The 26,001-nt window shown below is 36.8% G+C and overlaps 1 protein-coding gene across 2 annotated transcripts; it reads left to right on the forward strand.

Annotated features, from left to right (window-relative positions):
- The first annotated feature begins 3,324 nt into the window (after window positions 1-3,324).
- On the forward strand, window positions 3,325-24,761 carry TTC1 (tetratricopeptide repeat domain 1). Of its 2 annotated transcripts, none has more exons than XM_034406589.3 (8): window positions 3,325-3,873; window positions 5,201-5,507; window positions 8,740-8,800; window positions 17,951-18,063; window positions 19,134-19,170; window positions 19,935-20,083; window positions 21,040-21,094; window positions 24,171-24,761. In XM_034406589.3, the coding sequence occupies exons 2-8, from the start codon at window positions 5,208-5,210 to the stop codon at window positions 24,305-24,307; spliced, it is 852 nt and encodes a 283-aa protein (XP_034262480.1). In that variant the 5' UTR covers window positions 3,325-3,873; window positions 5,201-5,207; the 3' UTR covers window positions 24,308-24,761. The 2 variants fall into 2 exon arrangements, with proteins under 2 accessions (XP_034262480.1, XP_060544585.1); XM_060688602.2 differs by having other exon boundaries at window positions 3,843-3,979.
- Window positions 24,762-26,001: the final 1,240 nt, after the last annotated feature.

The following is a 26,001-nucleotide window of genomic DNA, read 5'->3' on the forward strand; positions in this document are numbered from 1 at the left end:
ATATATGCCACGTGTTGCAATGATCAACAATTTATTTTACCGATCTATGATATGTAAATTCATTCGTAGGAAAAGGACATTTTGTGTACTTTTGGGTCTACTGCAGATGGTAAACACTTTTAATTGGAACAAGGCAGATATTGGACATCTGGTTCTTACAATGAAAAACACACACATTCCTTTAAGAATTTTCCAAAAATCAACAGGAGTAGGAAGTCATACCGGTAGTAACTGAGGCACAAAGATGAACCAAGAATTGCACGCACAGTCAGCAGAGGGCTGTAGAAGACAGGATGCCAACTGAAGCTATATTGCTCTGCAAAGCCTTGAAATGTTTGTGCAGCTTTGTCACCATTTCAAAGTTTAAAAAAAGGGAGACCAAAAAGAAAGACAACAAAGATGACTAAGAGTTAGCTCATGAAACACAAGAAATGCAATTTAAAACTGTTCATTTTTACAGAAAAAAAATAGGCAGGGATGACATGACAGCAGTTCCAAATATCTAAAGGAAAGGGAACAAATTGTTTACTTGGAGAAATTGAGTGAATTGCCAAGATTTGCAGCTCAGTATCAGATCATTTACTTTGTGATAGAGGAATGAAACACACTTCTTGTTTTGTATGTTATGTTACAATATAATAATCAGTTACTGATGTCTTAAGGTGCTGTGTAGTACATTCATGTATGCATTCACTTAATTGCAGCTCTCTGCATCTTCAATGCGTTTCCTCCAATGGTAACTGTACAGATGACAACTGTCCTAAAAGGATATTGAATGATGTCTCTTTTGGAAAGGCTTAAAGAAGCTTAGGCCAGATTCTAGGTCATTCTAAAGCTGTAAGATCGACTCATCAGGCCTCTGTATGCACCGGCTCCACCACTGCCTGTGAATTTGGGTATAGTTTTATGGGTAAATGCAGCACTCTGGCTTTTGTCTACCTGGAGGAAGCCAGGAAGTGCAACTTTTAATAAAATGAAGTATTGCTTTATTCTGTTTTTATTTGGCAATTACACATTTTTATCTCAACTTCTCTAGGGTGCAAAATAACATTTATGCTTCCATTTTCCTTTCATTCACACAACAGCAATGCATGTAACTTCATCTGTTATTGAGACCTAGATACTTTCATAATACAGTGGGGCTTTGAATTTGGTTATCCCCAATTCCAGGCCACCCCTTTACACACTACATCTATTAACTTTTAAAAGCATGGACAAGCACCTTCTCTAGTTACGCTTTCACATGAACCTAAGGATACAGCTTATAAACAATGTTTAGTTAAAGCATACAGTAGTTTGTTGGCTTTGGCTTAATGTGTTGTATGTACCCAGCCATAATGATCTATGAACAATGTATTTTGGTTTAGAATGTTGCTAGTCCATCTGATTTATTCTGTACCTTATAAACCATGGCTTAGTGATTTGTGAACCAGGTCATATGGTGGACATTGTTCTGTTTAAGGGCTAGCATTCTACTGCTTTTTATCTTTCTTGTTTTAAGGACACCAATGTTTTCAAGATGCATTGAGAAAGTCCTAGGCTGTCCTAGTTCAAGATATCTGTTGATTTGGAGGATTTTTCCTTGAGTCTCTATATTATATCTACTGCCATCTTACTTCGTTTATTTTATTCTTTGTTGCTTTTCTGTCCTTATGTGAGGGCTTGTGTGACAATGATTATTTATGGTTGTTTTAAACCTCATTGTGGTTATTTTAAGTTTAGTTTATAATGTCTGTAAGCTATTCAGAATAATTTGATTGTGGGGGAAAATAAATTATTCCTATCCTCTAACCTGCTATTTCTCAAGCTTGGCAACTTTAAGAGGGATGGATTTGGAATTGAAGTCTACTTAACAAAGTTGTGAAGCCTAGAAACTCGCTCTGAGTTGAAGCAAAACTGTTAATAGCAACTCTTCTACCCTCATTTTCAAGTCAAGGAGCATTTTACCTAATAAGGCTAGCAGAGGCAGGCAGCAACTGTCCAGATGACCCCTAAATGGCTGCAGAAAATTAGAGGTGTGCTGAATCTCATTGCTGCCAGCTGGATTTATGCATTTCAGATCTATTATGTTAATCTAAGACTATTTAAGCAATTTTGATTGGGTGTGTGCATGGGGGCGCGTTCATTGAGAAAGTATGAAATACTATCTAAGGCTGATGGCTTCATGGGCACATCTACCAGTCTGCTTGGCAACAAAGTAAAAATCATTGGCTGCCACCTTCTTTTGGAATTATTTTTCAAGTTCCCTGAGCTATAGCATTGAGATTTTCTCATGGTCTCTCATTTAAACACTAGCCACAGTTGATCCTGATTAGCCAAAGTCAACTAAGTGCAGCCACCTGCTGTGACCTGATAGATTAGGGCTTACCTATGAGAGGAAGACTCCGAGTGGCCTTGTAAAAACATTTATATTAACCTTGCTTTTCAGTCAGATGGTACAATACACCGGAATGTTTGATGTGGACAATGGAGATTGTTGTTTTATCTGAGACCACCACTACAGAAGCCATTCTTAAAGTAGGAAGGCAGATCTACATGGAAAGTAGCCAGAAATTCAATTGCCTGGTTTCATCACAGAATTATTCCCAGCCAAGTAGCAATAGCACTTAGACTTATATACTGCTTCACAGTCATTTCTAAGTGGTTTACAGAGTCAGCATATTGTCCCCAACAATCTGGGTCCTCATTTTATCGACCTCGGAAGGCTGAGTCAACCTTGAGCCGGTGAGACTCGAACTGCCAAACTGCTGTTAGTCGGCAGTAGCTAGAAAAGGCAATAGAAGACTGATTGTGAAGATTTTATTAATAGACAACTGAATAGAATTCTTTATTAGCCAAGTGTGACTGGACACATAAGGAATTTGTCTTGGTGCATATGCTCTCAGTGTACATAAAAGAAAAGATACTTTCATCAAGAATCATAAGGTACAACACTTCATGATAGTCATAGGGTACAAATAAGCAACCAGGAAACAATAGCAATATAAATTGTAAGGATACAAGCAACAAAAATGGTGGGAACGGTGAGAAGATTAATAGTAGTGCAGACTTAGTAAGTAGTTTGACATTGTTGAGGGAATTATTTGTTTAAATGAGTGATGGCATTCAGAAAAAAACTGTTCTTGTGTCTAGTTGTTCTGATGTGCAGTGCTCTATAGTGTCGTTCTGAGGGTAGGAGTTGAAACAGTTTATGTCCAGGATGTGAGGGGTCTGTAAATATTTTCACAGCCCTCTTTTTGACTCGTGCAGTATACAGGTCCTCAATGGAAGGCAGGTTGGTAGTAATTGTTTTTTCTGCAGTTCTAATTATCCTCTGAAGTCTGTGTCTGTCTTGTTGGGTTGCCTACAGTTATAGAGGTGCAGATTGCAGGGGGGAAAACACTCTGCATATGGTCAGAAGTACAAAACCCAGCAAAGTTCAGGGAAATAAAAAAAAAAGAGAAGACAATAATAACAAATCTCAGTCTCTCGCTTCGGAAGTTTCGCTCGAATGACTTTGATCCGGCGGAGCAGTCCTCGTAACGATCATTCCTTATTGATCCATTGCTCCCTCATTAACCTTAATGTAGGATGCAACAATATAAATAAATCAGATCTGGAATAACCAGCATAAAAGTCACCCCTGGTACCAAAAAAAAGAGAAAAAAAAGTCTTTGTTTTCTTCTCCTGTTTCTAACATCCCGCCTCGTCTGCGGCAATTGGTCCTTCCCATGATTGGCATGTGACGTCACCGTCGCCCTCTTGGTCCCGAGACACTTGACTGGAGCCTTCGGCGCCGCCCGGTTATTTACGTGCTAATCGGTTTGGCCCGGAAACCGGAAGTGGCGTGTTTGCGGGAGACCAAGTTGCAGGAAGAAGTTCGCAAGAAGTCAGGTCGGCGGGGGCGGGGGCGGGGGGGTGTTGGAGGTTGAGTGGTCTGCTTTGTGGGCGCGGGGTTGGAGCTCGAGGAGGGGAAAAGTTAGAGACCTGGTAGAATCAGGCAAGCAGAGGGATAGGGAAGAAGGGGGGGTGGGGGTGTCCCAGTCTGGTTTGGAAAAGCGTGCCACCCAGAGCACCTTGCCAGAGATGTCGTTGTTTTTAGGCTAATGCTTTCCTTCCAGGCTGGCATTGGGAAATGCTGGGGGAAGAGGAGGGCATGGTTCCTGGTTTGAAAATGTTCAGGGCATTTAATATTCTGTGCATTGAATTGCATTATGAAACGGGGACTGGAGGCTTGTTTTTTCTTGATTTCCAGTCGCATGGTTTTTGTATCTCCTTTAGGAGAGGGTGGGATCAGCTGGCAAAAGTCCTGCACTTCTGGTGCCCACTCTGTGCAGTTTAGGTCGGGCTTGTTACTTAGAAATGGAAATTATTGGATTCAGATTAGAGAGTAGCATATGTATGTGGAGGGCGGGGCTAAAAGTGAGGTTAAATCTTGAAGGAATTATGACTCTGTTAAATAAACAATGCATTGGTGAAAGACACCCTTTAAATGATAAAACCGCAAAATTTTAAATTCCTGGTATCTCCAGTACTGTACAATAAAGAACATGGTTTGAAAAGATCTTGTATGAGACTGCAGAAAACTAATGGCATTTAGAGGAGAGGGTTGGTTGATCCAGCATGATCTGACTGAAGACAACTTGCTTGCCAGTGATTTAACTAAAGCATGGTCTTCTCAACAATCTCTTTTCTGATTTTGCACAATGTAATTTAATAATGTAGTTAACAGTATAGTTGCGATTGCATAGGCTTTGTTAAATAGGGATATGTGTGATCCAGGCTGTCTTGAAAATAAAAGCAATAGAATTCTTTACAGTTTAACATTTTTCTTGAAAATAGTTGCAGTTAGTGATAATTTCCCATCAGGTACACAGAGGCAAAATGGAGTTAATTTGTTCTTCGGTTAACTTTTGGCCAATTGATGTTGAGCAATTAAAAGAGCCACAAGTAATATAATGAGACTTTTTTTTAATATTGAAATATGTATAGATCATTTTATCATTTAACCTGCCCCCAAATTACACTGTGAAATAGGTAAATATTCTTATAGGGTTTTCTAGATGAAACAAAAACAGATGGTAAATATTTTTTTAGGCACGAATATCAGTTTTTACAAAATCCTCCATCTCTATTTTTTTAAAAGAAATATGTTTCTATCTTTCTTTAAAGATACTGTGAAAGCTACTGCCTGGTGTAATTTCTTTGTCTTGCATTGCAGATTCAGCATGGAGTCTGAAGATGCTGTTGCTCCTGAAAAACTAATTGAGGATTTGAATCTCTCGGAAAAACAGAGCAGTCCTACACATCATGCATATATCCCCAGAGTCGTTAAAGAAGGTGTGAGTCAGTTGTCTGACTCGGGTAGAGAGGATGATGATCTCTTCCACGACTGCAAAGACTCTCTTGAATCAGGAGTGGTGGAAGAGAATCACAACAGCCAGACAGATTCTTTAGAAAATGAGGAGGATCTAGATGAAAAAGAATTGCTGGAACTGGAAAAAAACATGTCAGAGGAAGAAAAAGAGGTATGTTTTAAAGATGTATTAAAAAAAAAAAAAGTAAATAGCTGTTTACTATTACTGTGACTCTATAGATACACGCTTGGAAATAATTGCAGTTGTTTGCAACAAAAATATTTGTGTTTCTATTTCGAATGCTAATATGTAGGCTGTTAAACACTCCTTGTTCAGTCCAAATTTTCTTTCAAAATGTGTTCCTAATAGCGTTTGCAGCCTATCTTCATATTTATTCAGAAGTATTCCCACAGAGCTGCATGGAATCTGCTTCCTAGTTAATTTGTAAAGACATTCAGGTTGTAGTGTGTTAGTAAATATGTTAATATGTGGCATTTTATAAATACTGGACCAGCACTCTGTCCTCTCCTCGCCCTTTGTTCCTGGTTCATACCTAATATGTTTGTTTAAGAAAAAATATTTCTGATTCTGCTGTGTATAATTGCAAGCTTTGTCATTATTTTCTCATATGTATAAGTGTCCTGTATCATGGTTTTTTTCTTATCATGATTAATATTATGATTAATATCATGATTAGTTTTGCTTGCCTTCTGTTTATTTCAGTTCCATATATTACATTATGTTTTGCTTGTCATTCTCTAAATCTGAAATGGGCGGTGTGCATCTTCCAAAGAGCTGAATGCAGTCTGTGTTTTTCTTGGATTTTGAGTGTAAGAAATCCAAGTCTCAGGGACTTTTAAAAATGAGCTGGATGAAATAGCAGCTTATACTAGTGGTTGGATTCATTGTACTGGTCCATTGTAAAGAAGACTGCCCTTGAAGTGAGAATAGCCTCATTAACAAGAAGTGCTAATCATGATGCTTTCAAGTGATATGATCTGTTTGGATCTTAATTTTCTACCTGTAGATTCAGGTTTTATTTTTTTTAGCTTTGTTTAGCTTTAAGAATGCCCATACATATTAATATTTAAGCATTTTGTTACAGTATGTTTCTCATTTAACAGAAGCAGCAATATTTTTGTCCTACAGCTTTAAATTCCCATGCTGATAGATTGTTTTTGTAATTTTTGTTTAATGGAATCTAGTTTCTAAAAAGAATCAAATCATAGATGCATTGTTTAAAGTTGCTGCCTGAAGATAGAATTGAACTACTTGTGTGCAGAGAGCTAATTTTCCATGTGAGGAAAAAGGATGGGTGATTCAGCAAAATGTACCTAAGCTTGGAATTTTCCATTTAAGCTTTTCCAGTCAGCTTACAACTTATATCTGAAGAGGCTAAAGTCACACATGAAATAAATACACAATAAAAAAATCTTGTAGAGATTTGCTTTGTCTAATCTTTTTTGTTACTTACTGAGAAGCTACACAAATGTTGTAACCTGACTGTTGAATCTGCTATTTCCTGAGCTGATAATCCCCATCTTGCTTCCTTCCAGATGTGTTAGCTATGCTAGGTGGGAATGATATGAATTGTAGTCTAGCGTGTTTGAAATAATACTGGGATTTATTCACTTTCTATTAATTCTGAATTAATATCAAAAATGGAGGAATACATAATGTACTACTGAACAAAACTCCATTTTTTACCCTTTGAATATCTTCCTTGACTCTTAAATTTTGACCCTCTCGATATGTACTATAGTTTAATTTTCATTAATTACGATACTGTATTGTTTGAGGGTGGAATTAAATATTTTAGCTATTAAGCTTCTAAAAGGAAACATAGATACAGCTTGCATTATTGATATAGCTTGCAGCATTCTGTTAATAATAATGTACTTGGAAATTCAAATGTAGAAATGTGGAAAGTCAATATAATTGAATGTGTTTGAAGCAGTCTATTTTTAAAATTGAAATCAGCCAAACTATTTGATGTTATAGATGATTATCAATATTTTGATTGCAGTGTTAGATTTGGGTTATCTTAGCTGTTAAAATAGGACCCAAGGTATGTATTAGTTATATCCCTGGTACAGGATAGATAGACTGTTGCCTTGAAACCACTTGAGTTCTTGTGATGTCATAACACCTGATCAAGGAAACAGATTTGAGACACAGCCAAGATTATTAAGGACTGGAGTCAGGCAATCATGGATGTAAGGAGAAAAGGACCATGGGAAGACTGTGTGCTAGAGGGAAATTGGGGTAGAGAATATGTTTAGATTAATTAGAACTAAGCTATGAAAAGAGTAAGGGGATTAAGAGGTGAAGGGAAGAATTAAGAAGCTAGGTTTTGTGAAAAGTTGAGAAACAAAGCTATACATGTTGGGTGGAGACTGTACAACTTCCAGTCCTCAAACCTCTTTTCCAGTTCAGCTATTGATTAAGTGGTACTTCATAAATTATTCATGTAATTTTTATCAAGCCTTGGAGACTGAAAAATACATGGTAGCAAATAACATTTGTTTTTCTACAAATGTTGATTGACTCTAATTCACAGAGCTAAAAGTGAGATAGGATTACTAAAAATTGTTTTTAAAAACTCTTGTTTATATGTATGAAGTCATATTTTAGGCTGTGGCTCGATTTTGTGGTTAAGAGTTGGAGTTGCAAGACTAAATCCACAGTATGGGGTGTCTTGGGGCTTGTGTCTGTCACCTCTTTTTAATATCTATATGAGATAGATGGAAGAGGTAATCCGACAGTGCAAGATGCGTTATTAATATGCCAAAGATACTCAATTACACATTTCTACCCCTGGCTGGCCATGCAACACTATCGCAGTCCTGGCCCACTGCCTGGGGGCTGTAAGGATTTGAATGAGCCAGCTCAGGATTCCATAGTTTTTATTTTATGGTTTTGATTCTTTTGTTATTTTTACTGTTTATTGTGTCTTATAAAGTCTTATTTATAAATCTTTATAAAGTCTTACAAAATATAAGTGCTTGTCATATGAGCAGTAGTATCTACTCTGTACAAAATTATCTATCTTCAGGCTTGGGAACTAGCCTGAATTGTGTCTGCACTATTTGTATTATTAGATACCAGTTGGTCCTTAAAAATTTTTAAAAAATTAGTAGTTTGCCTCTACCTATTACTAGAAAAGTATTCATTTCCAGAATTTTAAGTAGTGAAATCTCATAGTACCAGTTAGGAGGTGCCATCTAAATTTTTGAAGTATGCTTCCTACGAATTTTAAAAAATAACCATAAAACAGGGCGGTAAGATATCAGACAGTAAAAAACTTGGTAGTATTTGCTATATGTCATAAAAAATTGATTTTAATTTCAGACAGTGCTAACAAATGTTAATTATTGTATTAATTCAAAAATTTCTGTTGTAGAAAAGAAGAAATGAAAGCACAACATTAAAAGAAGAAGGAAATAAACAGTTTAAAAATGGAGGTAAGCAAATGGCTTATGATAATATTTAAATTTTTGTTAGTGTTTGGGCCTCCAAATGCTGCCTAAAGACAGATTCTAAGGTGTGTAGAATAATTCTTCCAGAATAACTATCGCAGTCAGTATGGTCCAGATTAATAAGAATGCAACATATCTGGACATCCGGTAGTACAAGACTAACAATTAATGCAACATAGTATTCAAGGAAATCCTTAAAGAATTTATCTAGTCTTATTTTTAACTAGCTATCTTTGGGCTATATAGAATTATTTCAATATAAGATTTTATCATAGTATTTAGAAATTATCTTAAGGCTCTGTAAGTTAAGGCCGTAGGAATGAAATTTAATAATGTATGAGTGGACTTCTGTTTGTGTAACACACTTTATCTGTTTCAAACTTGTCACAGTAATCCAGAGCAGATTTTGGCTTGGAGGTGCGAGGTGACAGAGGATGATAATAATTTTCTTCCTCTTATGTTGATGAAAACCTTCCTATGTTGGAGAAAAAGCTGCAAGGTTGCTTACATTTAGATGATAGGATTGTTAGATTCAATGAAAGCCACATCTTGGTAGAGATAAACATGAGTCATTTGCCAGCTATTAATACTAACAGGTTTCCTGGGCATAATCTTTCAGTGACAATTCCAAATTTTCATCTTAAAATGGTTGAAAAGTAGCCCATGGCTGCTTCCTTTGTGCATCAGATTTACCGGACCTGGGCTTGAGTTGAATGGCAACTTGCTATAACTGAGGTGATTTTGGAGAGGAAGCATATTCTTATTGGATTTTCTCCTAGTTCAGGGGTCAGCAACCTGCAGCTCCGGAGCCGCATGTGGCTTTTTGGGCTCTCTGCTGTGGCTCCCTGTCAGGTGATCCCACCACTGGCTGGCCCTGCCCCTCGCCCTTCCCTCCCAGTGACTCCTCGCCTATCCTGAGAAGGTAAGGGCGACGGTGGGGGATGGAGAAGCAGCCAGGGCAGAGACAGAGAGATACAGAGAGAGAGACATAGAGAGATACAGAGAGAGAAGAAGAGAGGGGGGAGGGAGGGAGGGAGGGAGGGAGAGGAGAGAGAAATACGTCAAAAGGATTTTGTGGTTTCCAGTGTTTTTTAACAACTGGTTCTCTGCCCTAATGACCGGCTGGGTAGGCGTGGCTTGGGGGGGTGTCATGTGACTGGTGGAAGTGAGCGACATCGAGTTGGCCACGCCCACCCAGGTTTTATGGCTCCCTGTGTTTTCTTTTCTTTGGGAAAAGGGGCCAAATGGCTTTTTGAGTATTTAAGGTTGCAGACCCCTGTCCTAGTTGCTTTTCCCAGTCTAGGTAGTCCTTGACTTATGACCATAATTGGGACTGGACTTTCTGTTGCTAAGCAATGACCTAAAGTGACATCATGTGGCTGCATCCATTAGCGACTGTTGCCATTGTTAACTAACAATCATGGGTTGCTAAGTGAGTGCCCATCCAAATCCAAACCATTCCAACATGCTCTGCGGAGTGTGTGCTGGTTGACCCTACAACCATTGCCCTTCCTTGGGCTTCCATTGGCTGAAGGCCTCTCCCCTTGTTTTGTTGGTTCTTCATGAATATCTCAACACAGCTACCTTGTGGATTATGCTGAGTTAACTACCGTATTTTCCGGCGTATAAGACAACTAGGTGTATAAGACGACCCCCGACTTTTCCTGTTAAAATATAGGGTTTGGGCTATACTCACCGTATAAGACTACCCCTCTTCCAACGCACACCAAATAAAAATTAAAAAACATCAACTGGCTCACCCACAATGTAAAAGCAGCTGTGCTAGACCCAAAATGGCCCCTGCAACAAGCAGGAACCTCTCACAGCCACAAAAAGCCCCAAAAAACAACTTTCACACTTTACACACACAAAATTCCACATACAGCTTTGTGAGATTTTGTGTGTTTGTGTAGTTAGAGTGAAACACTACAGAAACACACTAAATCTCAGAAAGCTGCACAAATATTATTTTATTTTTATTTTTATATGAGAACTAAATTTAAAACTTCCTAAACTTTAAATGGCTAGGTCTAAAAAAGAAATTAAAAAAAAACCCAATTAACTATTTTTTTAAAGCTCCCAAAGGGGGAAAAAACTTACCCAATAGAACAGGGGTCTCCAACCTTGGCAACTTTAAGACTTGTAGACTTCAACTCCCAGAATTCCTCAGCCAGCTTTGTTTTGCTGGCTGAGGAATTCTGGGAGTTGAAGTCCACAACTCCCTGCCTGCTTGATTGCAGCAGGGAGTGGCTTGCTGATGGAATGGATTCAGGCAAGCGAAGCAAGGCAAGCGTTGCGATTAGCAGCTAAGGTAAGCAAGCTGGAGGGGGAACACTTTTCTTTCTACAGGGCTCTGGCAATCCCAGCTGCGTTGCCTGATTGGCAGGCAACTCAGCTGGGATCATCAGAGCTTGCAGAGCCACGTAAAAGGAAAAAAGTTTTTTCCTTTTACATGGTTCTGGCATCTCAGCTGAGTTGCCTGATTAGCAGACAAAGCTGGGATCGTCAGAGCTGGGATCGCCAGAGCCATTTAAGGCTCGTCAGAGTCTTTCGGGCTGGTCTGCCTGGTTACAGGAGAACGACACCCGGCGTATAAGACGACCCCCAACTTTTGAGAAGATTTTCATGTGTTAAAAAGTCGTCTTATACGCCGGAAAATACGGTATCTTAATCCAGGAATTAATACAGTGGAGGCAATTCCACATAAACATCATGTTTTGGAACTGACGGAATCAAAAAGAGAAATCTCTTCTAAATGAGGAAAATGGAAAAAAGGCAGCAGTGTCACCATTTCCTTTATCTTCACTGGAACCTTTAATTTTTCTGCAGCCAGTCATATGCCCAGTCTAGATTTTAATGCCCCCGGTGTTTCTGGATTCTCTGAAAGTTCTGCTGAACTTTTTCAGATTAGGCTCAACTTCAAAAATGAACTTTGAGAATTGCCAGATTATTGTTATTGAGAGTGCTTGGTTTCCAGATATGATTGCTCCTGTGATTGCTCTTATAACATGGTGGCATCATGGCCTCTGTTCTTTGTTTGGAAGATCCTTAGAGTCTTTATCATATGTCTCCTGTTCTTGATCCTATATAATATTAGTTTATGATATCATCTTTCATATTCTTGAGTGCAGGACGAATACCTTATGAATTACAGGGATATTAATTGATAGGGTGGTCAGTTCTTTTCCAGAAGATAATGGATAATGCATTCTTCCTATCTACTGTAAATTTTCTTTCTTTGTCGTTGATTTTTGCCACCCATATATAGAATTAATAGCTAGTTTCTGATGCTCTCACTATTGCCATTGGCTATTTTTTAAGAGCTATCCTATAAGTTGTTGCTTATATTTTAATAAATTAGCAGTAGATGTAATAAAAACAAAAGGGTTTTCAGTTATTAATCTCAATTTTAGGATCGACAAATAATATAATCGACAAAAAATGCATTTGTGTCCCACCTTTTTTATTTTTATAAGTAACTCAAGTTGGCTCAATACATAATATTCCTTCCTCCTCCTATTTTCCCTACAGCAACAACCCTATGAGGTGGATTGGGCTGAGAATGATTGGCTGAAAGTCACCTAGCTGGTGTTCCATACCTAAGGCGGGGCTCAGATTCACAACCTCCCAGTTTCTAGTCTAGTGCCTTAACCATTAGACATGTTAATATATGTATTGAATATATGTATAGTATAGTGCATAGAAATACAGAAATATAGTAAACTGCTTCTAAAGAAATACAAGGCTTCTACCCAAGTAGAATATATGTTATCCTACATTATATAATATATCTTCCTATGCATCTTTCTTACCAGAACCAAGGTCACTGCAAAACCATGAGTGTGTGAAAACAAGTTTATTGTTCATTTATTGATTTGGAGAGTGTGTAAGATAAAGAGGCTTGAACTGTGGAACACTTGCACAAATAATGGAGTTGAGGCTTGGTTGCTGAATGCTATAGGTGGAAGCATGAGAATAAACATTTGCCAAATAGTTTAGGGAGGGAGCTAAGATTATATATTTTCCCCTTGGTTGTTGATGGGTTTTTTGGATGAATAAGGAATGCTTGTTGGAACAATGAGCTGTGTTGACTGGGAATACAAATATGCATGCATTTTTGTATATAGGCAATGCTGAATTGTTGGCTAACAACCCAACTTCTTTTGTAGCAAATGCTGGATTGATTCTATGACTCAGGAGGAATATAGTCCTCAAAATTAAAGTATCAAAAAGCAAGATAACTGCTTGGTAAGCAAAATTGGATGAAAGAAAATGCTAATTGTACATAAATAGTAGAAAATGAGAGCAATTTGCATACATTGATAGACTTCTTACTAAAGGTAGGATAATGAATGGAGAAATGTTCAAATGATGGTAGGCAATGGATAGTAGGTAGCCTGTTGTAAGAAATTAACGTTTGCCAAAGGAAGCAAGAGTTGGATATGTGAGGAAAATGCACAGAATGCAGTGGATACTGAAAAACTGTGGGATAAAACAAAAAGAGAGAGTGTCAAGCATTAATGATGTGAATGAATGTGGATTGAACATAAAAGGGTTAGGTGTTTTGATTTTATAGAAAGAATTAATAAAATTAAATAAGGGGTCAAGAACAAAAAATTGCAGTTAGATGGAGTTAATAAGATCCTGAAAAAGAGAAAAGTAGGAAATTTAAACAATAAAAATCAATGGGTAGCACATTATATGGACATAATAGAAACAAGGCTTGATTGCAGAAATAAAAAGATGACAGGTATAGTGAATGGTGTTGAAGTAAATTAGATTTGGCTGTATTTCCTTTTTTCTTCTTGCCTTGGGTCAATTTCTTTGTTTTACTCTTTCTTACTCTTTTTTCTGCACCTACTTGCCTGCCCCCTCCCCCATAATGTGTGTGTGTGTGTGAGAGAGAGAAAGAGGATGGGGGAGAAAGAGAGAGGGAGAAAGAGAAAGAACAGCAAAGCTAGTCTGAAATAGCCAACCAAGGAAATATAATACTTCATAGTTTCAAATTGTTCACATTCTATTTTCATTCTTGAGGGGTCTGTTTTGGTTATATAAGAATTGGCCCTTTGTAAATGGATCTGTTACTATGGTTGCTCACATTTTTGTTTCCTGGTCTTGGTACTTTTTAAAATTTGTGCTTGGTATAATTATGGGAATGATAGACTCTCTTGAAGAAAGTCTACCGTATTTATGTGGTTGCTAGGAGTCAAAAGTGGCTTAATGGCATATAATCAATCATAATAATAACCGTGAACCATCTTTGAGAGCAGTGGTTGTCACAGTGTTGCCTGGGGACCGATGAAATCAAATAAGGGTTTTAACATTTCTCAGTTTTAATTTCTAATACAATACATATTAATAGATATAACTCACATAAACCAAAGCTCTTTGGGACCCTCAAACATTTTGAAGAATTGCTCTTGAGAATCACCATTTGAGAACCACTGGTGTAGAGGCAAAAATAGGATTTTGTTGACATTATACTTTATGAAAGCCTGGCATGATAGAGGAAGCTTTTAGAAAGTACAGGTAGTTCTTGATTTATGACCATTCATTTAGTGACCATTTGAAGTTACAGAGGTGTTGAAAAAATGAGTCCTTGCACTTATGATAGTAAGCAAAGTCAATGGGGAAGTTGGCAGGAGCTGGTCACACAACATCTTGCTTTACGACCTCAACACTTACTGATGAATTTTCCAGTCCCTTTTCTGGTTGTAAATTGAGGACTACCTGTATGTTTGCTTATAGTGCATTCATGTACTTATGTATGCCCGTTAAACACATTAGTCCATAGGCACTTGAGATATTGACTCCTAAGCTCTTAACGAAAAGCTTCAAACGCACATTAACATTGCACATCAAACCGAGAATGATACCATATCGGGAATTCTATAAAAACATAATATATATGAGAAACAGCAATGTAACAATATCTGTTGAAAGTGTTTGCGTTAAAAGGAGTGCCTAAATAGAAAAGCATCTCAGAAGTGTTTCTTGGCATATTTTATAACAAAGATAGAAGAAAGATAGTAGTAAAGGCAATAATTGAACAATTTTTGAAAAGAAATAAGGAGAAAAAAGTCATTCCCAGAACTGGGAAGACTCTTTGGGAAAAAGTGATGTTGGGCGCATTCTTTGTGCATTCTTCACAAAGGTTTACATTCTTCATGATGTTCTTCATTTGGAAAACTGCTTCTGTTTAGTTTTCCAGAGTATTTCAGTTTCCTGGATGTTTTGCTTAGATAAAGGTAGAAACTCAGTCTTGGGAGACCACATGATTCTTGACAACAGTATGAAGTAAATTGTTCTTGCTTTCCTTCTGGATGCTTTTTTATAATTACTCAGCCTCAAGGTGGATTTGATTTAAATCGAGTTGATTTAAATCACAATTTAAGTCATGATTTAAATGACTAGTAAAAAGGCTTGATTTAAATCAACTCGATTTAAACCATAATTTTTATAGAGCAACTGTCATCTCTGCTACTCCTTTGACCCACTGTTGACTCACCGATAGTCCCAGTGTTGCAGAATATACAGCCTCATGCTACATAACTAAGCTCCATTTCATGCTGAATAAACTAAATTATTTATGTATCTTAAATAGAAAACTATCTTACGATAGATTTTTACCCCAAAAGTTTTTTATTAAAATAAATTTGATAAAAATCAAAAAAATCCGATTTAAATCAAAAAAATCCAATTTAAATTAAAAAAAATCTGATTTTTTTTTTTTTAAATCATTGATTTTATCCACCCTGCTCAGCCTTCAACTCTGGGATTTGGTGGTACCCCTGCAAATACTAATGAGGCCTGGCCCTGTTTAGCTTCCCTAGCCCAGACTATTCTAGCCAGATGCTGAAACATGCTGTGTTTACCACCTTTTAAAAAAATTAGTATTCTTGCATATTAGTGACAACCTGAGTTTTTCTTGGGAAAAGATACATGCCATCTGAAGAGAGCAAAAACAAAAAAGCAAAAAAAAAACACCATAGTAAAGAGCCAAGTTTCACTTGGCTAGAATTGAGTTCTTGGTTGCCATCAAATTCTCTCATATTCTAACCCACTTTCCTAACTGGCTTTTCTTTATTGCCTTTATTGGAACCCTTTCACACATGCAACTCTTTGTCAGTATTTCAGAATGGCAAGGCCTGCTATTATAGACTCCTTATGCACTTGTCTTGGAGACTATTATATCATGTGGCTATGGCTGAAACTCTGGAAGGAAAGTACAGTTTTATGTTTAGTAATATTTATTTTAATTATTAATGATTAACACTGGGATATATTTTGATCCAGAAGCAGTTTTCTCCTCTCTTGATGCCATTTTTCATCCTTCCATCAAACCCCAAGTCTGGGAGTAGTTTAAAATGACATCTATATTTTTTGCAATTAATGCACACCCATATACTGTATATTCCTATCTAATGCCTTTTAGTACCAAAGGATACTCTTATCTCAATTGGTCCTTTAAACCAAGATTTTATTGTATGTGGCCTTGCATTTTATCAGTATTTTTTTAATTTCATAAACAATTGTCCAAATTCATTCTACAAAGGGAAAATAAACCAAGAAATAAAAAAGAATTGACAGCTTTAATGCAGATAACACACCTATGTTATGTTTATTATCTGGTTGTTGGTTACTGTTGCAGGATCTGTTGGTTCATGGATCAACTGCCAAACTGTTAATTTACAGTGTAATTTAGGATTATAGTTGTTCTGCCGAGATTTGTAAGGAGGAGGGTTTGGACAATGAATAGTGGTATTTCTGGTTTCTTTGACACATCTGTACAGTTTCAGGAATAGGCTAATTTTTTTTATTTTTCACTGTACAGTCATGTTGGGAGCACTGAAGTGCTTCTGGGTTGAAAGGTGACATCACTGTTGCCCGGGGATGCCTAGTTGGGGGCTTCTTTAAGTTGCCCACTGAAGTGATAATGATCTATCTACTCATAGTCACCTGCTTTTGAACTGCTCGGTTGGCAGGAGCTGCAGCGTGTGATGGGAGCTCACCCTGTCCCACAGCAGCAACCAGATCTCGAACATGACTTTGCCAATCGTCAACACAGTATCTAACCTTGTGAGCCACTGTGCTTCTTTTTATTTTTCACTGAAGTGTCAAGAAAAGAAATTAAAGAAGATATACAATATGTAAATTGTGTGCATCCTTTACTAGAAAAGTTGCAGACAGAAGACTTCCACTGTTTGTAGAAATTTCTTTCTGGAACATGGGTGTATTCTGCATATTAATTGATTCTGCATATTAATTGATAATATTATCAGTAAGACAATCTAAGCTTAATGTATATTCCCCAGTATATTGAAATCACTTTTAATGGTGATAAAAAATCTATTGCTGCTGCTATTTTTCCAGAAATTGTTCAGAGTCCAAAAGAGTCAGTCCCATTAACCAGAATAGTAGAGTTCCTAATCTCAGCCAGTGAGTTTATCCCTTTTGTAGCATGTATGAAGTTATCTCCTACAAACTCTTATCCTGCATAGAGCAAAGTTGAATTATTTAAACAATAGTATCCTTGTATTACTACTTAGAACGCCAGAGGCTTTGTAAATGTTTGCTTTTGTCAACCCCACAAAATAAAATAGGAATAACATAAAGAACAAGAAGTCTTTATTAGTTTTTAATTGGATTCTAGCTATCTAAAGCAAGTGTTAACATGATTGTATAATCTGAGAAAAATCCACGTTCTGTTATGCAATATTTTCATGTTAACATAACCTTAACATACTGTGCATTTCTTTGCTTGGGAATCTCCTTGTATGTAAATATTTTTTATAACTGAATGATATCTATTTACAGAATTGGATTATTCTGAATCTGAGCTATATTTAAAAGTTACGGGTTGATGCTTTGCTTTTAATTCCAAAAGTGAAAAAAAAAACCCTCTTTTGAACTTATGCTGGGAAAGTATACTGTGTCCCACAAATGAGTCATAACCATATTAGGGTTGTTTTTTTTTCATATTTCTGCACTGTTTGCTTTTTTTTTAAAATAACTTTTTCTGTTATTATTTTAAAATGAAAAATGATTAAAAATATATAAATGTTCTGCATTGTTTTGTGTTTTTCAGTTTTTTTCCCAATTTCAGTTGGCTTTTTTTTTCTGCCCTAACTGCAGAGTATAAAGAAGCAGAGGATTCGTATGCAAAAGCCCTGCAGGTTTGTCCGGCCTCCTGTAACACAGATAGATCCATTTTGTATTCAAATAGAGCTGCAGCAAGAATGAAACAGGTAATACTAATTTCCAAAATTGTAAAGTGATAAATTTTGATAAGTTTTCGTTTTGTCAGAATTTTTATGTGCGGGGGAGAGCTGCAGGGGGGAAATAACACCAGGAAAAAAAAAATTGGTTTGGCATTTCAGATACCAGTGCAAATTTATTAAATTTGAACAGATCTACTACAGCAGAGTGAGTGTCTTGCCAAGCATTTGCTAATTGGCCAGCTTTCCTCTGAAATCCCGACTCTCACTTGAAAGGAATGCTGGGAAAGAGCCTTTGCTCTAGCAACGTTTTTCAACCCTGACAACTTTTAAGATGTCTAGACTTCCGCTCCCAGAATTCCTCAGCCAGTAAGCTGATGAAGGAGCTCTGGATGTTGCTAATTTAGGGAATACGCTTTCTGTCAGCTCTTCTCCCCTTCTCTGGAAAAGGCTGATGGAGGCTTGTCCGAAAATGGCAAACATGGATGTATAGAGTGTTTTGTTTTGTTTTTTGCTTCACTCACTACAGCAACACAGAGTTGAACGTCTCTTCTTGCATACATTGAAGGTGGTAATACAATTTTTGGACTCGAGGCTTATTGATATTAATTATGTTGTATCTTTTATGACTTGACGTGGTGGCACAATAGTTAGAATGCAGCGGTGCAGTGGTTAGCATGCAGGATTGCAGGCTGATTGCCCACAGCCAGGAGTTCGATCCTGATCACCTCAAGGTTGACTCAGTCTTCCATCCTTCCAAAGTTGGTAAAATCAGGACCCAGAATGTTGTGGGCAATATCCTGATATTGTAAACCACCCAGGGAGTGCTGTAAAGCACTATGGAGCGGTATATAAGTGCTATTGCTATTTGTTTTATTTTTTACAAATGGAAAATTCTTGGGTATTTTGGAATAGGTTAGCCGACCTACAGATATGAAGCATACCTCTCTTAGCCTCTAGTTTCACTGACTTGCTGCCCCATAGTTCTGGATTTAGATGCTGAGCGATAAAGTTTATGCTACCATGTAATCTTTCCCAATCTTTATGAATGTCAGAAAAATTATATTTTATATTAAATGTCAATGTTATCTTTCATTTAGGACAAGAAAGAAATGGCTATAAGTGATTGCAGCAAAGGTATTTTCTTCTCATGCTTTTGCTCTTGGTCAGGATATTATGTTTAGAGACCAGACATGGGAGAGAATATAGGGAATTTGACAGATATCTGATATTATTATCTACTAGATAAAGCCTAAGGGACGTGGTGGCTCAGTGGCTAAGACACTGAGTTTGTCTATCAAAAGGTCTGCAGTTCAGCTGTTCGAATCCCTAGTGCCGTGTAACGGGGTGAGCTCCCATTACTTGTCCCAGCTTCTGCCAACCTAGCAGTTTGAAAGCACGTAAAAAAATGCAAGTAGAAAAATAGGAAAAAATAGGAAGGTACAGTACATGGAAAATAATTGGGCAATATTTTCCTGATCTTAAAAGAAGAAATGAGTTGGGCTCTAAAATAGGCTGGATAGAATGGAGTAGAGGTAGGGACAGTGAAATCAGATTGATTACCATCACTTTAATCAAGATGCATTCTAACCTATGATTTGTTGAATATATAACAATGGACTGGGCTCACATAGAATATTAAGTCATTAATCAGATAAAATAATTTATGAACTACATCGTTGGTTCATATGATGTGAAATTGAAAGCAGACAATTTTTTCCCCAATCCTATGAATATAGATTCAGGTTCAGTATGATAATAGTGCTAGCAACGTTACGTATATCTGTTTAATCTATTTACTATTTAGCAATGGAGTTATTAATACTGCAGCATGGTTTTACAGGTATCTTGTAGAAATACTGCAAGTAAGGAGTATTATTGCTCTCTTTTTTGTTTTTCAGCTCTAGAGTTAAACCCAAACTACATCAAAGCACTGTTGAGGAGGGCAGAACTGTACGAAAAAACAGAAAAACTAGATGAAGCTTTAGAGGATTACAAAAATCTGTTGGAGAAAGATCCATCGGTATATCAAGCAAGGGAAGCTTGCATGGTAAACTTATTTTTGTAATCAAGGAGATGATTATAGTAATACCATTAAAGCACAGAATCTTTCAGGACACTGGTGAAAGATGGCAGTCTAAGAAGCATGATCCCAAAGAATAGGGAGTGGAAAGAAAGGCTGGCACTGAAACCATAATCCTGATTTTTCAAGTTGGAGGATCAGTTATAAGAGATGAGGGAAGAGGATTTTAACAAGCTTCTTGAATTAAAGCTTTTACTTCAGATGTGAGCAAACACAGCTTTGGAATTAAAGTGTGGGAAAAATCTGCCACAGAGGGAACAAAAAGGCCATCTTGATTTTTTATTTTATTTTCTTGTTTGTTTTTGTGACTTTTTGAAGAGCGTTGGCTTTCAAATTCTCAGAACAGATGATAAAGCTGTAGCTTTTTGGTCCCATCCAAAATAATTTGGTTTTAAATTTTTTGCAATGGGTGGTCCTAATAGCCCCTTTTAAAGGGGCTGGTGTGGAGGGTAAAGTATGGAAAAATCACAAAATCAGAATGTTCTTAGGAGAGAATATCATAAAGATGTTCCACTCTTTGCATAACATCATCAACACCTAGCCGTAGGCTTTAATAATGGCTTTGAAGTTCCTTAAATTCTATTATGAAGGGGCTATCTATGTCTCTGAATTATATGACTTGAAAGAAAATCTGTAGTGGTATGATGGGCACATCTTGGATTTGGAAGCCCAAAATTGCATCCAATGAGCTATTTCGCTTACTTAGATGAAAGCAAAATCACTCTTTGACAGGTATGTATGGGTCTCTAATAAATCAGATAATGGCCTGGGTTATATGTGAACTTAAAGCAAGCATTGACAATAATTGTGTCCTTATCTTTTCATCATCAAGTGATGCATCAATCTCTGCACACCGAATAAAGAGTAAATAAAGTTGCTTAATATGTTTGTGGAATTGGTCTTCTGTTTGCTTTTGTTTTTAGAGATTGCCAAAAGAAATAGAAGAACGTAATGAAAAACTTAAGGCTGAGATGTTAGGTAAGTAAATTTTGTATATAGTTTGCTTATGCAGGAGAGTGGTTTCTGTAAGGGTATATGCATAAAACATTGTGGCTTTTTAAAATGGCCTTTTTTATAAAATTTGTAGAATTCCATAGGACCTCGGACTTGTTTCAGATTCTGCCACGTATGAAAAGAAAGGATTTGTGTATATTTATCTTGTCAGATCATTAAAAAAAACTGTTGGAGCTGGGTCACCCTGATCTCTACAGCTACAAAAATAGAAACAGCCTGACTACTGCCACAGTAGAAATACAGATTATTTCATTTTGGCAGTAAGAAACAAACTTTTATATAAAAGCAAACAGCAAAATTGCTTCTGCCATGGGATCTGCAGCATAAAGTCATTCTGAACATGGTAATAATAGACTGGATACAGAGCCTGGTTGCAGATTTTATTGATGTTAAGTTATATCTAGTATGTGGATATAAAAGGCAACTGTTTTTCTCCTCGTTGAGCCAATTGTTTTGTGATGGTGATATAGTTATATTCCTTAGAAAATAGTAAAATTTGTTCATAACAATGTGAAATCGTAGTAGCCAGTTCTTGTAACTAGTGTTGACCTTCATATATATCAAGGTCTTACCCAAAACCTAGGATGTAATGTTTTGGCATAGTATATTGTGTAGCTCTAGGCCAGGGGTCAGCAACCTTAAACACTCAAAGAGCCACAAAGGTCCTAACCGGAAGCCCCCTGTTCAATTCTGGAGCCGACCGGAAGTCCAGTTCCCCCACCATAGAGTCTCCTCCTAACGCGGCGTTCTTTTTCCTCTACCTGTCCTAACTGAAAGCCCTATCAACTGTGGAGCCGACAGGGAGCCACAGCAGAGGGATGAAAGCCACATGCGGCTCCAGAGCCGTAGGTTGCTGACCCCTGATTTAGGCAGTGTGGTATTTTGCAATTCTAGATGGAAATTTTGTCAATACACAGATTTTTTAAGTGCTGTCCAAGATACTTTGATATGGCACCCAGTGGGACCACCATGGCCGATTTATGTCATAATCTTTTCATTTTGAGATCTTGAAACTTAATACTTTATGATCTCCAATTTTTTGGTATTGTCACATTAATTATCCACATTTTTTTCTTTTCGCTCACAGCTGTATCTGGTGTGTTATGAAACAAAACTTTTATCAGTTTGTATTTGGAAATCCTACAATATATTAATTTGCTCATATTCAACTGCTTTTTCAACTCTGTGTTTTATTACTGGCACATGGCAATTTTTATAAATGTTCCAGTGAATCATTTGGGTGACTGTGTTATGTACAATCTTGCATGAGCTGAGTATATTATCTACTGTTTCTTCTGCTTCTTTGCACAATCTGAATTTTTAATCAATTGATGATTTTTTAAATTCTGGCCCTGATTGCATTAATTTGAATAGCTTGCTCTTCCACAGCCAACACTAACCCTTCAGTTTCTTTTTTAAATGTTCCAGTTGTAAGCCAATGCCAGGTTTTATCTTTATCCACTTCTCCTCAGTCTTTTGTAGAAATTGTATAATGATGATGGTGATTGGTATTGCAAATCATCACCTGGTATTGCAATACCAGCTGATGCATGAATTGAAAAGAAACAGATAGAAAAAAAATAACAAAATATAGTGATTTGCAAATTAAAGTTAAGTGACTATGGAGGAAGAAATCAATCGTTGTACCAATACCAATAGTAATAGGAGCCCTTGGGACAATACCCAAAGGGCTGCCTAGATATGTGGAAAATTTGAAATTATTAGACCTGAATATCCTGGCTTTGCAAAAAAAATAAATAAAACAGCAACAACAGCAATCCAACCTACTCGGAACTGCTAGGTGCTTGGTTAGGACTTGGACTGTTAAGTTTTTACCAGTCCCAGACTATGAATCAAATTGAAGATTAACAACAACAACAACAATTGTTATTATCGGTATTTATACCATCTACTTTCCCCCAAAGTCTCTGAGAGGTGCAAAAGGTCATTTCACTCTGGAATACTTTTAAAGAGTTAATAATAGTTGCTGAAAGGTCAGCAAATGGAAAAACATCCAATTCTTTTCCATGCCCGATTCCTTTTCATTAGAAACTAGTTTTTGCTTCAGTATTTGCAACACTTCAGAAGGGATAAGTGCCTTTCTGAATTTAAGTCTTATGAAGATCTTCAAGTCATTTTTTGAATGGTTCAAAACAAGATAGAACAATGTTTTTGTTTGAAATTGAAAAAAATACTAGTAGTGTAATTTTTAGCTGGATTTTAGTTTCAACATGTTCTTATAGTTAAATAATAGTGAAACTGATATTTAAAGTATTTTTTTCAAAGCAGTAGAGCAGAGTTTTATGCCAGTTCTATGCTTGTACTGAATCAAACTCTTTGTGGATATCTGATTTCAGTTTAGTCAAACACAAATTGTTCGTTAAGCAAAGAGAAGGCTTATTCAGCTCAGTCTTTGCTTTCTTGTCATTCATCCACATGCTTACTTTTGATTTTGTTTTTCATGGTCTTAAGGCAGGGCTTAATCTGGGCTGCTCTCAGTTTCGATTCTTCATAAACTTTGTATTGTCTAATTACTACATTAGAGGGCAGTATGGGTTCTTCTCATCCTTTTTAAAATAAAAATGTTAACTAAGGAGTTCTAGAATTGAGGATGAACACAGTAGCTGTAAATAATTGTGATTAAAAAGTCATGTGGGTAGTAGCAAACAGAGTCTTTCAGTTTGAAAACAGGTGTTCTGTTTACCACCGATCTGTCAAAAACATGCTGTGGGAATTATGAAGCCCACAGGAGTTGTACTGGAGATATAAATTCAAAGGGAAAAACTGCATGTAATACATCATGGTGGAGCAAATTTCGGACATGTAACATCTTTTCCCCTGGAGTCTTTCTTAAAATGACCGTCTTCGGTGAAAGTGTGTGATATTCTTCTTATGTTGGTATTTCTTAAACAGAATTCTTAAAAGTTCTTTTAAGACTTCCTTCTTCCGTACAGTATGTTAGAAGACATCCCTTCCATTATTGTGCTAATTCGTTAAATGTATCTGAAGGTGTGAATTTTTTTATGTATGTGTATTACAGGCAAATTGAAGGATCTTGGGAACCTGGTTCTCCGTCCTTTTGGCTTATCAACGGAAAACTTCCAAATGAAGCAAGATTCCTCAACTGGCTCCTACTCTATCAACTTTGTTCAAAATCCAAATAATAACAACCGATAACACTAGCCCAAACTGCATGTGGCAAATGTTGGGCTTTGAGGCTTAACGGTGATGTTGTTTCGGTGAATGCAAAAAGGATGAGTAAACATTTAATGCATAACGCCATTCTTTAAACTGGGAGGATTTGAACTGAGACCTATGCATTGTGTATATGTGTGTGTGTGTGTGTGTGTGTGTGTGTGATTCTTTCAAAAGAGGTGGGCAGAAGAGGACTGATATTTGACCTTCGCAGTGATATTTCGTGCACTTTGGCCACTCTGCATCTTCCATCTGAGGAGGGATGGGGGTTAGCTTTGCAAGTTTAGAAAAATGTCAGTGCGTCTAAACCTGTAGCCATTGTACAATCATTTCATCATTTGTGAAGTTTGTAAGTCTCTTTGAAGGGCAAAGAAATGTTTCTCTATTTAGAGAATCTACTTTTACCTTACAGATTAATAAATCATTCATGTTATTAGTGCCTGTCTTTTAATTCAAAGTAGCCATTTCAGTGCTAAATGTTGCATAATAGCATAAATTCTCTTGTATGAGGGAAAGTGGTTATTAGCATCTACATACTACTACAAGCTCCCTTCCCCAGATGATTTTATTTTATTGTATGCTTTTTTTAGAAGACACTTTGATGGGCTTTTAAATACATCTATTTAATTAATTTATTTTGAAAATCCTCCCTCCCCCCCCCCAAAAATGGGGGCATCTGGTAAAACAATTCAAAGTTCTTGATCACCAAAAAATGTTAGTTTGTTTGCAACGTTCTCTGGTTATAAAGCAAGTTGGCTATCCCTGCTTGGACATGCCTACTAAACCCTTAACTCTTTCTCGGATTGGTTTCCACAAAATGTGGAATACATAGGCAGCTTGTTGTAATTTCTATCAGTATCATAAAAAGTATATTATGGTATTTAAATATGCTTTTATTATATTTAGTTTCATCTTTAAGGAATGGTATGCAATTGTATAATTTGTACCAAACACCATTATTCACAAATAGTGTTCAAACATTATTACTACACAGCCTTCATTTCAATAAGACTTCAAGATAGGCTGTTTTGATCAAAGAAAAAAAAATACAGCGCATAGAAATTCTTCATGGTTAAAACATCTTTTTGCAAATTTGAATGCACACTTAGCATTTATATGGAATTGTGACGTATTCAGAGTGAGAAAGTAGTGAATATGGCACATGAAACATTTATTCTATTATCCTTTCTATTAGTACTTTGTAATATCTTTGGCAAGAATAACAGCTTCCAAATATTTTCTGTAGCTAACTGGGTCTTTCTGTTCTTGCTTTTGGAATTGCTTTTGGAATTTTTCTTATTCTTCCATGCAGAACTCTTTTAGTTGAAAAGATTATTGTGTCTTCTCTCACACACTGTTTATTTGAGATCGCCCCTCAGATTTTTAATAATACTCAAGACCAAGAATTTTAGGCCATTTTAAAATGTTCATCTTTCTTTCTAATAAGTACTTCATGGTTCACAAATAGAGTTGTTTATGCCAATTGCATGAGAGAGCTGGCAGAAGAAAGCCTTTTCTTTAATCTCATCTCAAAAATAATTACCCTACTTTTTGGAGTATAAGACACACTTTTTCCCTCCTAAAAGAGGGTGGAAATGTTGGTGCATCGTATACACCGAATACAGCCATTTTTTGGCCTCCCGAAGCCCCGCCCTGTGTGTTCCGGGGGACGGGGT

This window comes from Pantherophis guttatus, chromosome 2 (genome assembly GCF_059756535.1).
Source record: "Pantherophis guttatus breed Tessera chromosome 2, ASM5975653v1, whole genome shotgun sequence".
NCBI lineage: Eukaryota > Metazoa > Chordata > Lepidosauria > Squamata > Colubridae > Pantherophis > Pantherophis guttatus.